This window comes from Trachypithecus francoisi, unplaced genomic scaffold (assembly GCF_009764315.1).
Source record: "Trachypithecus francoisi isolate TF-2019V2 unplaced genomic scaffold, Tfra_2.0 Lachesis_group0, whole genome shotgun sequence".
NCBI lineage: Eukaryota > Metazoa > Chordata > Mammalia > Primates > Cercopithecidae > Trachypithecus > Trachypithecus francoisi.
The window spans coordinates 192,304,887-192,317,625 of record NW_022681453.1 but is presented as its reverse complement, the minus strand read 5'-3'; the positions used below and the strand labels follow the sequence as shown (position 1 = coordinate 192,317,625).

General features: G+C 36.9%; 1 protein-coding gene across 5 annotated transcripts in view; it reads right to left on the bottom strand.

Moving 5' to 3' along the window:
• The window catches only part of OPA1 (OPA1 mitochondrial dynamin like GTPase), a 96,412-nt gene that overhangs the window by 16,409 nt on the left and 67,264 nt on the right, over positions 1 to 12,739 (bottom strand). For all 5 annotated transcript variants that reach the window (XM_033213066.1, XM_033213068.1, XM_033213067.1 and 2 more), the window contains 2 exons: positions 11,532 to 11,625; positions 10,706 to 10,816 (listed from right to left, as the gene is read on the bottom strand). In XM_033213066.1, the coding sequence (XP_033068957.1) occupies positions 10,706 to 10,816; positions 11,532 to 11,625 (205 nt within the window). The remainder of the gene's footprint in view (positions 1 to 10,705; positions 10,817 to 11,531; positions 11,626 to 12,739) is intronic.

The following is a 12,739-nucleotide window of genomic DNA, read 5'->3' as shown; positions in this document are numbered from 1 at the left end:
CACATGGACAAGCAGAAGTTTTGTAAACTGTAAAGCACTATATAAATGTGAGGGCCAGATCCTAGAGTTTCAAGTAGGATATGGACTCCAAAGTACCAAATGATGCAGTTACAAGGAAGTATTTTCTTTCTTTCTTTTTTTTTTCTTAAGTTTTGAAATCTTTTTTTTTTTCCCTTTATTTCTTCTTAAAAAACAAAAACAAAAACAAAAGCGGGATCTATGTGCAGAATGTGCAGGTTTGTTACACAGGCATACATGTGCCATGATGGTTTGCTGCACCTAAGTCCTCTAAGTTCCCTCCCCTCACCCCCCACGCCCCAACACACCCTGGTGTATGTTGTGCCCCTCTCTGTGTCATGTGTTCTCAATGTTCAATTCCCACGTATGAGTGAGAACATGTGGTGTTTGGTTTTCTGTACATGGAAGTATTTTCTAGTCCTGAATGCATGCCTGGGTCATTGTTTTCTCTTAAATTTTCAGTAATCTTGGGGAAAAAACGGTTTCAGTAGAAGTGAGACTCAAAGAGCTAACTTTTGTAATAGAGATTAGAGCTCACAGTAGCTACCAGAGTGCATGGAAGGTTTAACCCACTAGTTTTAAGATGAGAATAACTTGAGCATCTTTGAAGAAAGAAAGGAGATATAATGAACACACAAGCACATACGGGAAGGCCAGGTACTCAATACACGTATGGGATTACTGTTCCAAGGACAGTGATTTTCAGTACATGCTATGCTACAATATGGCTTCCTGAATACTTGAACTATAAAAGTAACTGGTACCATAGGTTTCATTTTTACTAATGCTGCTTATTCCTCTTAATGAATATTTCTGAAGTAAGTTTATATGAAGACAGTGAAGAAAAATGTAGCCCACTGAGCGATGAGAAATTAAAAATAGGGGCAATGACAACGAGCTGAAGATGTGTGGGTGTAAGAAGCCAACCTGAGACCTCTTCATGAAAAATGTGTCCAGAAATTATGTCCCTAGGACCACATTCAAAATTGTCTTAAACGACAGTGCTAAACTCTGGGTGGTGGCAATTATTTTTTAAAATTTTGCCATCTATAGTTTCTAATTTCCCACAATGCATAAACACTAGCTCTGTCATCATAAAAAGGATGTTAAAAAAAACAAAACCCTCAAATTCCAGTAGTGTACTTTGGTAAAGACCAGTCTAAAGACAGATCTGTACATATGACACAGACGATGAAGCAGTGCCAACAAAAGGAGAGACTGAAGATAAAAAGGCTTTAATTCTTGGCCCAGAAAAGAGATCTAACTGAAGTTACCAAAAACCAGGAAACTTCCACTGCTCAGAATATTGAAACTAGAGAATAGATGAGTGAGCTGTTCTAAGAGAAATTAAAATGAAACATTCTGTACACAGGAGGTAACAATGAAAGAGTCTTAAATGGGTGGGACAAGTGTGAAAACTGAGTTTAATAAAGATTTTATTTTCAGATGACAGATCCATGATGCATAGTTACAGGACAAGAGAATTCACTGTGAATCCCCCAACCACTGCGGATGGTATCATGATAAGCAGCGACCATGTGGTCGAAATGTCTCTTGGCATCACAACCAGCAATAGGTTACTTGGGAAAATATCTGTTACTTTTAAGATAGAGCACATCATGTAATAGCTTCGTCATTCCATGAACAGGATAATTAAGACTACAACATTTCAAAGGTAATTCTGAATCGTGCTCTCCGGGGGAGAAGGGCTGTGGGAGACACAGTTTAGAAATGTACAAAATAGTGAAAAATTAAAATTCTCTTCACATTTAACTAATTTCTCCAACTACCTGGAGAATTGTGCTTGACAGAGGTTACTAGTTTCATGTGCATCGATCCACCAATCTAAGATTTCATATCTTGTTTAATTTTATTTTTTATATAATGTTGCATAGTCCAATGAATTGTTTTGTGATTAGGTTTTCAATTACTACATTCTACTTTTTCTATTGAATATGCAAAAACATAACAATTTTAAAATAAAAACGCTTAAGATAAAGTTTATTCCCAACTTTAAAGGTATTAGATCACTCGAGCCCAGGAGTTCAAGGCTGCAGTGAGCCATGATCACACCACTGCACTCTAGCCTGGGCAGCGAGTGACACTCTTTCTCAAGAAAGAAGAAAAAGAAAAAAAATCTGTGCATTGGCCTTTTGGATACATAAGAGTATTTTCACAATAGTATATAAATGAAACCTACTTTAAAATGATAAATGGCAAATTCAATCCATACATTATTGTAGAGAACATTCTTGTCTTTATTCTTAATCAGTTAAAACCTGAGTTTAAGGCAAAAGAACATACTTGCTAGTAAAGTGTTGATTACCAGCAGCATGTATAATATTATAGAAAAGAAAATGTTCTTTTACTCTTGTACTAATTTATCAGTATTCTTCAATGGTGACTCTTTAAGACAGACTTAGGCCATGAAAAATGTACTCCATTCTAAAAGACCCATTTTGAGTCTCGATTTTCTCATCAATAACCTGGAAATCACACCACTCAGGCGTTGTCACGGGGAATTTGGTGTGTAAATAACTACTTCCTGAACACAGAGGACTTTCCCTGAGGATTACTTTATCTTTGTATCAACTCAGGTTTGTTTGTTTGTTCTGTTCCAACACAAAGCAGAGCCTACTTCATTTATACAGACTCAAGGTAAAAATAATTCTTCACTATCTTCCCTGGTTGCTTTAAGGTGTTAATCGTCTTACTATAAAAAAATTATTTTACGAAGGCCAGATTTTTAAAATTGCCACATTTATGAAAAGATGCCTTAAAGAATTCAAGTATTGCTACCATAAAACAAGTATGTTGTTTATTCTGTAGTGAAGAGGAAAAAAAAAATCAATGTTTCTGTCTTTCAAACATACACATTTCTATATCATATAATCATTCCAAAAAGTACTTGAATATATTCCAATAAACTTAAAAATTCCTAATAAACATAAAGAGTTATTGAAGTTTCCTGGTGAACTGGGTAGACTGGCATTAGGAAATCATTGGTGGTCCATCAATAAGTGGTTTTGATATAGATGAAAGTCAGACTGCAAGATGGAAGGAGTGGGAGCAACAGCAGTGAATGCCACAGATGCAAGCTGCTCTATAAGAGAAAAGAGCAGTAACTTCCTGGCAAGACAGAGTAGAAGAAAGTTTCCTTAGGATGAAAAGAGTTAGTTCTCCCCAACTTTTTAAGTCAAGAGAAGGGGGCTAATGAACAGTCTGTATTATAAGATCACAATCGAACATTCACTAAACATGTACAGTACAATATGCAACACATAAGGTATGGGGAATTTATGAATGAACCAAATCACTTTGGCTGAAGGGATCAACCATGATAGACATGAAAATGTTTTTCTTCTTTAAATGGTTATTTTCATTGATTTACAGTTGCCTATAGTGAGAAGTCTCTATTCTGCTCAATTAAACAACACTGGCAGTATCTGAGCAAGGTTTTTAGTCACTGAAGGAAGGTAAATAAGTAGGTAGGAGAAAAATACTGGGTTAGGTTGAAGTGATGATGACATAGAAGAGGCATAGTGAGAGAAGTGCATAAAAAGAAAGGGAAAAGGTTGCCTCGAGATGTGTTAAAAGCCAGGAGAAATGAAATGGTATTGTGAGCCAAGGAAACAGAGCAACAGTACTGAGATATGAACGATACTGCCGGGATGATTAGTTCATGTGTTCTCTCCGGGATACCCTGCTCTATTCTTTTTGATTGGGTGTTTTTTTTTCCTTAAAAAAAAGAAAATCTCCTCTGAACCTATGTATCTAGAATTCTACAACTTGGTGTCACCCTCTCTTCCTTTAAAATTCATTTTCTTTGGTTAAGTCTACAGAAACAAAAAGAACACACTAGTGCAGATGCCTTTAAAGTCCCTTTAAAGTTTACTTTCTTTGGTTTTAAGTCTACAGAAACAAAAAGAATACACTAGTGCAGATGCAGTTCAAATTGTTCACTAAATTTTCCAAAGTGACATTGTCTCTCAGACTCTACAAATAAATATATTGTCAATTTTATCCCAATTAATAGCATGAGAAATTATCTTGCTATGCACTGAAAGAACTCTCTGGAGTGCCAGCTCAGGGGCAGGTGGGTAGACAGTAATGGGAGATGGCAAGAATCACCTGTGCAGCTTTGTCACCATACACTTGGCAGAGCCCCACCTCCGCAAACAGTTTTAAACACATCACTTCCCCTTTCTACAATTTTCAGTTCCAAATTCTGAGTACAATAATCTTCCTAGGAAAATTTCCATCTCATACTACTTCACAGACAATATTCTCATCCATAACAACACTCAAGGGTACGGCAGGTATGGGAGAAGTGTCGGAATGTGAAGTCACTAGTAGAAATTAAGTTCCAGGGTTAACTGACGTTTTCTTTTCTAAATATGAAGAATAAAATCATTCTGCCTACCTCAGGGTTCTATTTAGCTATGTTCTGACTACTTTTTATTCAAGTTTCCACATGGCATAGATATTTCTTATAACTATCCTATAAATTAGAATTATATTTTGGAGTCAGTGAAAGGACCTTTTTAGGTTTAAGCAGTTATGATACATTTCTAATCTTAGCTTTTAAAATGGCAGTATCAGGTCACCTTGCTGCTGCTCCCTTTTAGTACCATAATTTCAAAAATGCACTAATGCATTTGTTTTCTCTCACTAAATGATATTATGAAGAACAAAGTTTTCATTTAAAACATGATTTGTTACTGAGGTGGCTTACTGAAAAAAGAAACTTCCATCTATAGCCTATATTTCAAGTTTTAGAATCTCATGCAGACCTAAATAAAAAGGTGGTATCTTTGCTCCTTTCTAATTATCAAGAGAAAGCAGAGGATGGAGGAGGAGAGGAGACTGGGAAAGCGAAGAAACACAAAGCCAAGCCCCAACAGCATTGTCTGCTCCCAAGAGAAACAAACTTCAAGTTTCGAGAAACAATTGCTTGCTGTCTGGGAGATGCTCAGGCATCAAACAATAAAGAACAGTCAACAGAGGCAAGAGGCCGAGCACGCTGCTGCGATCCCTACTCTCTAATCCCCCCAAGCTCCAGTCAAAGGGCCAGCTGTTGCCACCTCGCGTAGGGAGTCGGCAGAGCAAATTAACTGCAGGAGGAAAAAAAGCTGAGGATATTGGAAAATTCCAATTTACCAGCCTCTTCAAGCTATACTGCTTTTAACATAAAGGATAGCAAACTATACCATTAAAATAGGCCTGTACAATGGTAGCCCAAGTGAAGGAATTTACCACTGTTTTCACATTTTATTGGTAAATGAGATACAGCTCTGAAGTGTTCGGTCTACTAAAGTATATCTTCTGCTCACAGAAAGAAAAAGAAACAGGAAGAAATACACTGCAACTTCTAGTAAGTTGCACTTTCAATCCAGCTCAACAAAAAGCCTCAACTTAAAATAACAGCCACCATTGTGCTCAATTAGAGATTCTATAGACTTTATGAATATATCTGTTATAGCTGAACTTTAGGATTCTACGTAGGAACACAACCTCATTGAAAAACTCTAAATATGGGGCAACTTAGGCACTACTTACCCATGGTGGAATCTGATAAAGTGTATCTAGAGATATGTTAACAAATCATATAAAGAAAATTAACTTCCCTTAGTTTGCTGAGTGGTTTCATGCACACTGTACTGTTCATTTACTCAGATGTTCTATTAAAGTTTTCATACAATTTGAAAGTTTAAAATCCAAAGATGCTTACATTATAAGAAGTACCTGTGGTGATAATGATTATCTTCACCATGATCATCAGCACTAATAAGTACGTCTTTCTGATCAACCCTGTGAAGGACACTGGTAACTATGGAAGCTTCTCAATATAAAGGACAATTTTATGTAATCATATTTTCCAAAGGCCTGAGTTTTTTCCTCCCTCCCAAATTATTTTAATAGACCCAGTAGTTAAAAGTTAAAAGACCCAAGTCCAAATCTCAGCTTTAGCATCTACTACCTATGGGTTTCTAACCCTCCATTTCATCTGTAAAATGAGAAAAATAACTACCTAACTCAAAAGCTGTGAGAATCAAATGAAAATTCACATAAAGCATTTAACCTAATATCTGGCACAAGAAAAGTATTCAAATGTTACTTTACATTTAGAAACAGTTTCAAGTTTTTATACAAAATCAAAAGGAATTTATTGTAAAATAAGGACACAAGACTCTTTAGATTTTTTTTTTTTTTTTTTTTGAGATGGAGTTTCTGTTACCCAGGCTGGAGTGCAATGGTGTGATCTCGGCTCATTGCAACCTCCGTCTCCCAGGTTCAGGCGATTCCCCTGTCTTAGCCTCAGAGTAGCTGGAATTACAGGCGTCCGCCACCACGCCCAGCTAATTTTTGTATTTTTAGTAGAGACGGGGTTTCTCCGTATTGGCCAGGCTGGTTTCAAACTCCTGACCTCAGGTGATCCACTCGCCTCAGCCTCTCGCAGTGCTGGGATTACAGGCGTGAGCCACCACGCCCGGCCAAGACCCCTTAGGTCTTAGAGCAATCTAAACGATCAGCAATGCCCTTGAATGTGTCAATATCAATGAGTCTCTGATTACATCCACAGAGAATAAAAAGTATAACAGGCTTTAGTGAACAACAGTTCCAAGCAATTTCTATGAAGGTCCAAAACCTCACAATAACCTAGTAAACAGCGGATACAATGATCACAGAACAATAAAATAATTACCCACTGTACTAGTGAAACTTGGCTTAGTAGCAAAGCAGACACTACTACCAATTGTTACGGGTGCCCAGATACTTAGTTTCTGAGGTAGAATGGGGCAGAAAACAAATTCCACTTATGACAAACATAAGATAGGTTTTATGAATCATAAAATAGATAATAGAAAGAACAACTTTGAATTGAGCCATAACATACCAATCTTCATGTCTCTAAAGAAAGTATTCTAAAGTTGTAGTGTATTTCAATAAACAGATTGGACACATTACTAAAATTTATACTGGGAATCCAAATAGATTTTATCTAAGTTGACACCAAACTTAAATATCTATTTAAAAAATCCTCTGAAACTGAACTTTCTACAAAAATCAAAAGAATTTCATGAAAGTCCTAATGGGCATATTTTAAGACCAGACAATTCTAAGTATGGGTAGATACGGCAAACAAGAAATTAAGGTGGAAAAATCAGCTGCATATCCTATTAAATTATCCATGAGGTAACTCAGTCTTTCAACGTCTTCAGAGATGATGTTTTCCAAAGTCTTGTTTTCTCTAAAGTACTTTCACATGACCCTAATCCATGATCAGTTAAAAAAACAAAATTAAACCTTTAACCTTTTATGCGAAAACAATCTCAGACTTAACAGAAAAGTTGTAAGACCACTACAAAGAACACATTTTTCCTGAAACATTTGTTGTAATCATGTGTTATCATCCCCAAATATTCTACTGTGTATTTGCTATGAATAAGGGTATTTTCCTAAATAATCCCAACTTAACAATCAAAATTTAAAAATTAACACTGATATATTACTACAATGGAACCCTCAGATCCCCTTCACATTTACTAACTGGCCCATTAACGTCCTTAGAGCAAAAAGATCCAATCTAGGATCACACATTGCATTTAGTTTTAAGTCTCTTCCAACTCGAGCAGTTCTTCACTCTTTCCTTGTCTTTCATGATCTTTATGCATTTGAAGACTGCAGGCCAGTTATTTTGCAGACTGTGCTTTAACTTCGGTTTGTCTCATGTATTGCTATGACCAAATTTAAGTTCTACATCTTTGGTAAGAATATACTAGAAGTACTGCAGGAGTCTCCTTGCATTTTAGAGGATGGCGTATGGTTTTGATTTGACCATTACTGATAGTATTAACTCTGACCACTTGCTTCAAGTGATGATTGCCAGGCCTCTCCACTGTAAAGTTACTCTTTTCCCTCTTTTAATTAGTACACATGTTCTGTGAACGTATTTTGTGCGATGACATATACATCCCTTTTTGCATCACTGGTTTTATTCCCTTATTTACATAATTACTAATGTATGGATTCCTATTTCATTCAGTGAGTTAAAATTTGTTACTGTCATTATTTTGGGGCCCAAACTATCCCCGGCCTGGCCAACTGGAGCCTGCTTCAGAGGGTTTCTGTGACCTGCTGACGTCGCCTCATCACCCTTCAAGCACTCCCTTCCTTTCTACATCCATAGGCTCATCTTGTCCTTTCCCTGCTCCAGCTATGGAATCCACCGTATCGCCAAAGAATCCTCGAAGAGCCTCCTTCCTAGAAGAGCCTCTCCTGAGACAAAAATCATGTGAGCTCCTTTTTCATTTCTTCAGTCTTCCTAACTCTAGCTTTATGGTTTCATTTCAATAGTGAACATAGTATATCTCCTTCAGGATGTGAAAGAAAAATGTATTACTCCTACTTATGTACTCATCTTAAAGGGCAGTCAGGGGCGGGTGCAATGGCTCGTGCCTGTAATCCCAGAACTTTGGGAGGCCGAGGCAGGCGGATCACAAGGTCAGGAGATTGAGACCATCCTGGCTAACATGGTGAAACCCTGTCTCTACTTAAAACACACAAAAAATTAGCTGGGCGTGGTGGCGGGTGCCTGTAGTCCCAGCTATTCGGGAGGCTGCGGCAGGAGAATGGCCTGAACCCGGGAGGCAGAGCTTGCAGTGAGCCGAGATTGTGCCACTGCACTCCAGCCTGGGCGACACAGCGACACTCCATCTCAAAAAAATAAAAAATAAAAAAAGGGCAGTCAGTGAGTCTCCAAAGTGAGAAAACGATTTAAAATCGTACCAGCTTAAAACTGGCAAAAAAAATATGAATGCATCAACATTTTAACAATCTATACAGTATTTTGCAACATGTTGAAACTGTAATAAAAACTTGATTGCCTCCCTTTCTCCAAATCCAATCAATCAACATACTATGTTTTAATTGAACAGGTTATACTAGAAATTTTGATCCTTATAATACGTTAAAACTTAAATTTTGAAAGCTTTCTGGCTGGCTGAAGTATCCATGACCATATTCCCAACTGTCAGACCAAAGATAAACAATAAGGAAAAGGCACTCTGCAGACTCTTTTCCAACTAATGGACAAAGTCATGGCTCATCTCCTTGAGGGTGACTGATGGAGCTGAGTCACTGGCAAAACCCTTGCTTCCAAGGACATTATTTGGTACATTAACACCATCACAATTTTATATGTACAAAAGTAGTAAACCATTCCAAGGGAGTTATATAACTGCTTTCTCAGGTGAACCACCAGTAGAACATAAAACTTGGCTTGACCGTGTACCTATCTGAGTTAGTAATCCACTTTTTTTAAATAATCAAATTGGGAGCGGAGAGTGACGGTGTTGCAAAGCCTCTATTAAAAACATAAGAAAAGATGCTTACGATTTTTCAATCACTTAAAAATGTGTTATGCTGGTAAAATTCATTGAATTGTTTCACTGTCTTGATAATTATATCATGAGGGATATATAAGAAATATATTTGTATACACTGTGACAATGACATACCTCTTCCTGTAACAATGCTAATTTAGCATGCAATTATGAACCAGGGACTTGCAAATGTTTGCTGAAGTCATTCTAACAATCCTGAGAAATAACCACTATAAGTCATTTTACAAATAAAGAAGCTAAAGCTCTGGAGATTCCCTGCCGAGAATGACACAGCTCGTAGTAAATGGCAATTCAGATTTGAGCACTGATCTTCTACGTTAGCACAAACTTAACTCTACTGCCAAGGTGGCATGAAAAAAACCAAAAGTGACAGAAAATGAAAATAAAAGTTAAAATGTTTCAAAAGAAGAATATTTAAAGGAAGAAAGAAAAGGAAAGGAGAAAGCACTGCAGACCTTAGATTATTACTAGAGGGAGAGAATGAGGCCACAAGGGCTGATGACAAGGGGAGAGCACGCTGCGCAGGCACAGGGTATAAAACAGAGGAGCCCTGGCCTGGCTCCTTCGGGCTATCCCTATTGATTGCATTGTAATCCCACAGTTCAGTGCAGAAACTGCTTTTAAATTGGCAGAACTTCTAATTTCTTAATAGTATCTGCTTTTTTTTTCCTTTTAGATATCAGAAAACTAGTAAGACAGCAAATTGAAAGAAAAAAATACTTGGTTACATGAAGCTGAAATAAGGGAAACTTGTAATAAGACAGGCTCAAACAGAGGAACCAACTACAGGTATTTTATTTTTATTTAATAACAATAATGTTTCACTGATTCCCTTGAGTTCTCAAAGATCTAAGTAAATTTTAGTAGGCAATCCTATCTTTTTTTTTTGTTTGAGACAGTCTCCCTCATAGCCCGGGCTGGAGTGCAGTGGCGGGATTTCGGCTCACTGCACGCTCCGCTTCCCAGGTTCGCGCCATTCTCCTGCCTCAGCCTCCCAAGTAGCTGGGATTACAGGCACCCACCACCACACCTGGCTAATTTTTTTTGTATTTTTAGTAGAGATGGGGTTTCACCGTGTTAGCCAGGATGATCTCGATCTCCTGACCTTGTTTTCCACCCGCCTCGGCCTCCCAAAGTGCTGGGATTACAGGCGTGAGCCACCGCGCCCAGCCCAATTCTTTGTACCTTTTCTGTAAGCTTGAGATTAAATGGATCAACAAACAAATGGAAATGGGAAAGGTGGAAAGGTAGTAAGGTAGAGGGCAGGAAGAACTACTTACTGAGGTCTTCCGCCAGTTGAACACGTTTACCAGTAAGCAATTTAATCTTCTTCTCACTGTCTTCAGCAAAATCTTCCAATACCTCTTTAACATTTTTCTCTAATCGCCTAACTGTTTAAAGAAAGTTAAAAAACCTGAGGAGCATCGTTTTTATAAATGAATAAAGATGATAAAATTAACCTATATATGGAGAGTAAATTTTTATCATGTTAGAACTATTGCTAAGTTAATACTTTTCAGAGTCATAGAGTCTCAGAGAATGTCATATTCTCAAGCTATATACTCTAATGGAAGCACAGATTTCCCAAAAAACTAAGTGATACCTAGGAGTCAATTCCCAAAAGAGTTTCATGCAATGAAAATAAGCTCCTGGTATGTTTTATAGCTCATCTTTTCCAATTATGATTTATTTTAAAAGCAAATAATAATTTCTTTTTCTGTTTTTTTTTTTAAAGAGACAAGGTCTTACTCTGTCACCTAGGCTACAGTGCAGTGGCATGATCATAGCTCACTGGAGCCTCAAAATCCTAGGGCTCAAGTGATCCTCCCAAATAGCTAGGACTACAGATGTGTGCCACCATGCCCGGCTAATTTATTTTATTGTTTGGTAGCAACAGAGTCTCGCAATGCTGCCCAGGCTGGTCCTAAACTCCAGGCCTCAAGCGGTTCTCCTACCTCGGCCTCTCAATGTAGAGCTACCACACCTGGCCAGTTTTTCTAATAAATCTATTTTAGGGAAGTATTTTGGCATCCTTGTATTATATATGGATATCATCACTATTTTTTTTTAATGTCAAAATAAGACTGCAGTCCCTATGTGGCTTACCTTCAGTGTTTGTAAGTTGTTGCCTTAAAGTATTTGCGGTGATAGCAAGCATGCGCTGTATACGCCAAAACAAGACCACATCATTGCATTCCAACTGAAATATTAAGTAACTAAGATTACCAGATGCAAAGTTAAAATGAAAACTATAATCGTAAACACATACGACTACTAGAACCAGTACATATGTCCTAAGCTTAAAAAGTACCCAGATTTACCTAATGCATATACTGTAGATCTAAGCTACAGAATCCTTTCTGTACAAAGCCATGAAATTTTACATAATTTGGCTTCTATAGCTTTGTTTCAATTCTAATGACAAAGCAAATAACTTGAGTAGTAGACAATTCCATTACATTGTATGTAAGTTGAAATTCATAGCATATACCCTCCATTTACATTTCGTTTCAGTTAACCATATTTATCTTAAATATGTCCTTAGGTTAACCCCTCCTCTTTGAGTCTGCACTCAAGCCATTTTAAAATTCAGCTGTGTATGAAAATAGATTGATGTATTTAAAAAGAAGCTTTTTCTATAGAAGGCAGTTTCTATAGAAGTTTCTTCTTTCTACAGAAGTTTCTATAGAAAGCAGTTTCCTCCACAATTAAAATTATGCAAAAAAACTTGCCACTTTTAATTAGGTGCATTTAAATACGAATTTAGTTTCATCTACTGGAAACGAAAGAACAGCATCTCAGAGGTCTCAATTAAATAAGATTGTTGATGAACTGAGCTTTTTCAAAAGGATATTTGAAAGCATTTTTGCTTGTAAGAAAATGCTCAAAATATATCAGCCTGCTGCCACCTAGGGGTTACTTTATATTATGAATCATTCTAATACAAGAACTTCATGATTAAACAAGATTTAGTGATATGGAGAAATAATTATGACACCTGAAAAAAGCATGATAAAAACTGTTTTGCAGTATGATTTCCATTATGCAAATGGGTGGTTATGTTACACACACACAGATACACACACACTTTCTCTTTCCCTCTATTTCTCTCTCTCTCTCCCTGTGTATAGAAAAAGTTGAAAAGAAATACATAAAAATATTAACTCAAATCCTTATAGGTCAGGGAATTATAAGAGACTATTTCCTGTTACTTAATTTTTTTACTATTTATATTCACACTTTTTTTTTACTATTTATATTCACACATTCTTATAAGCATTGGGGATAACACGCACGTAAGATGTAGTTACTAA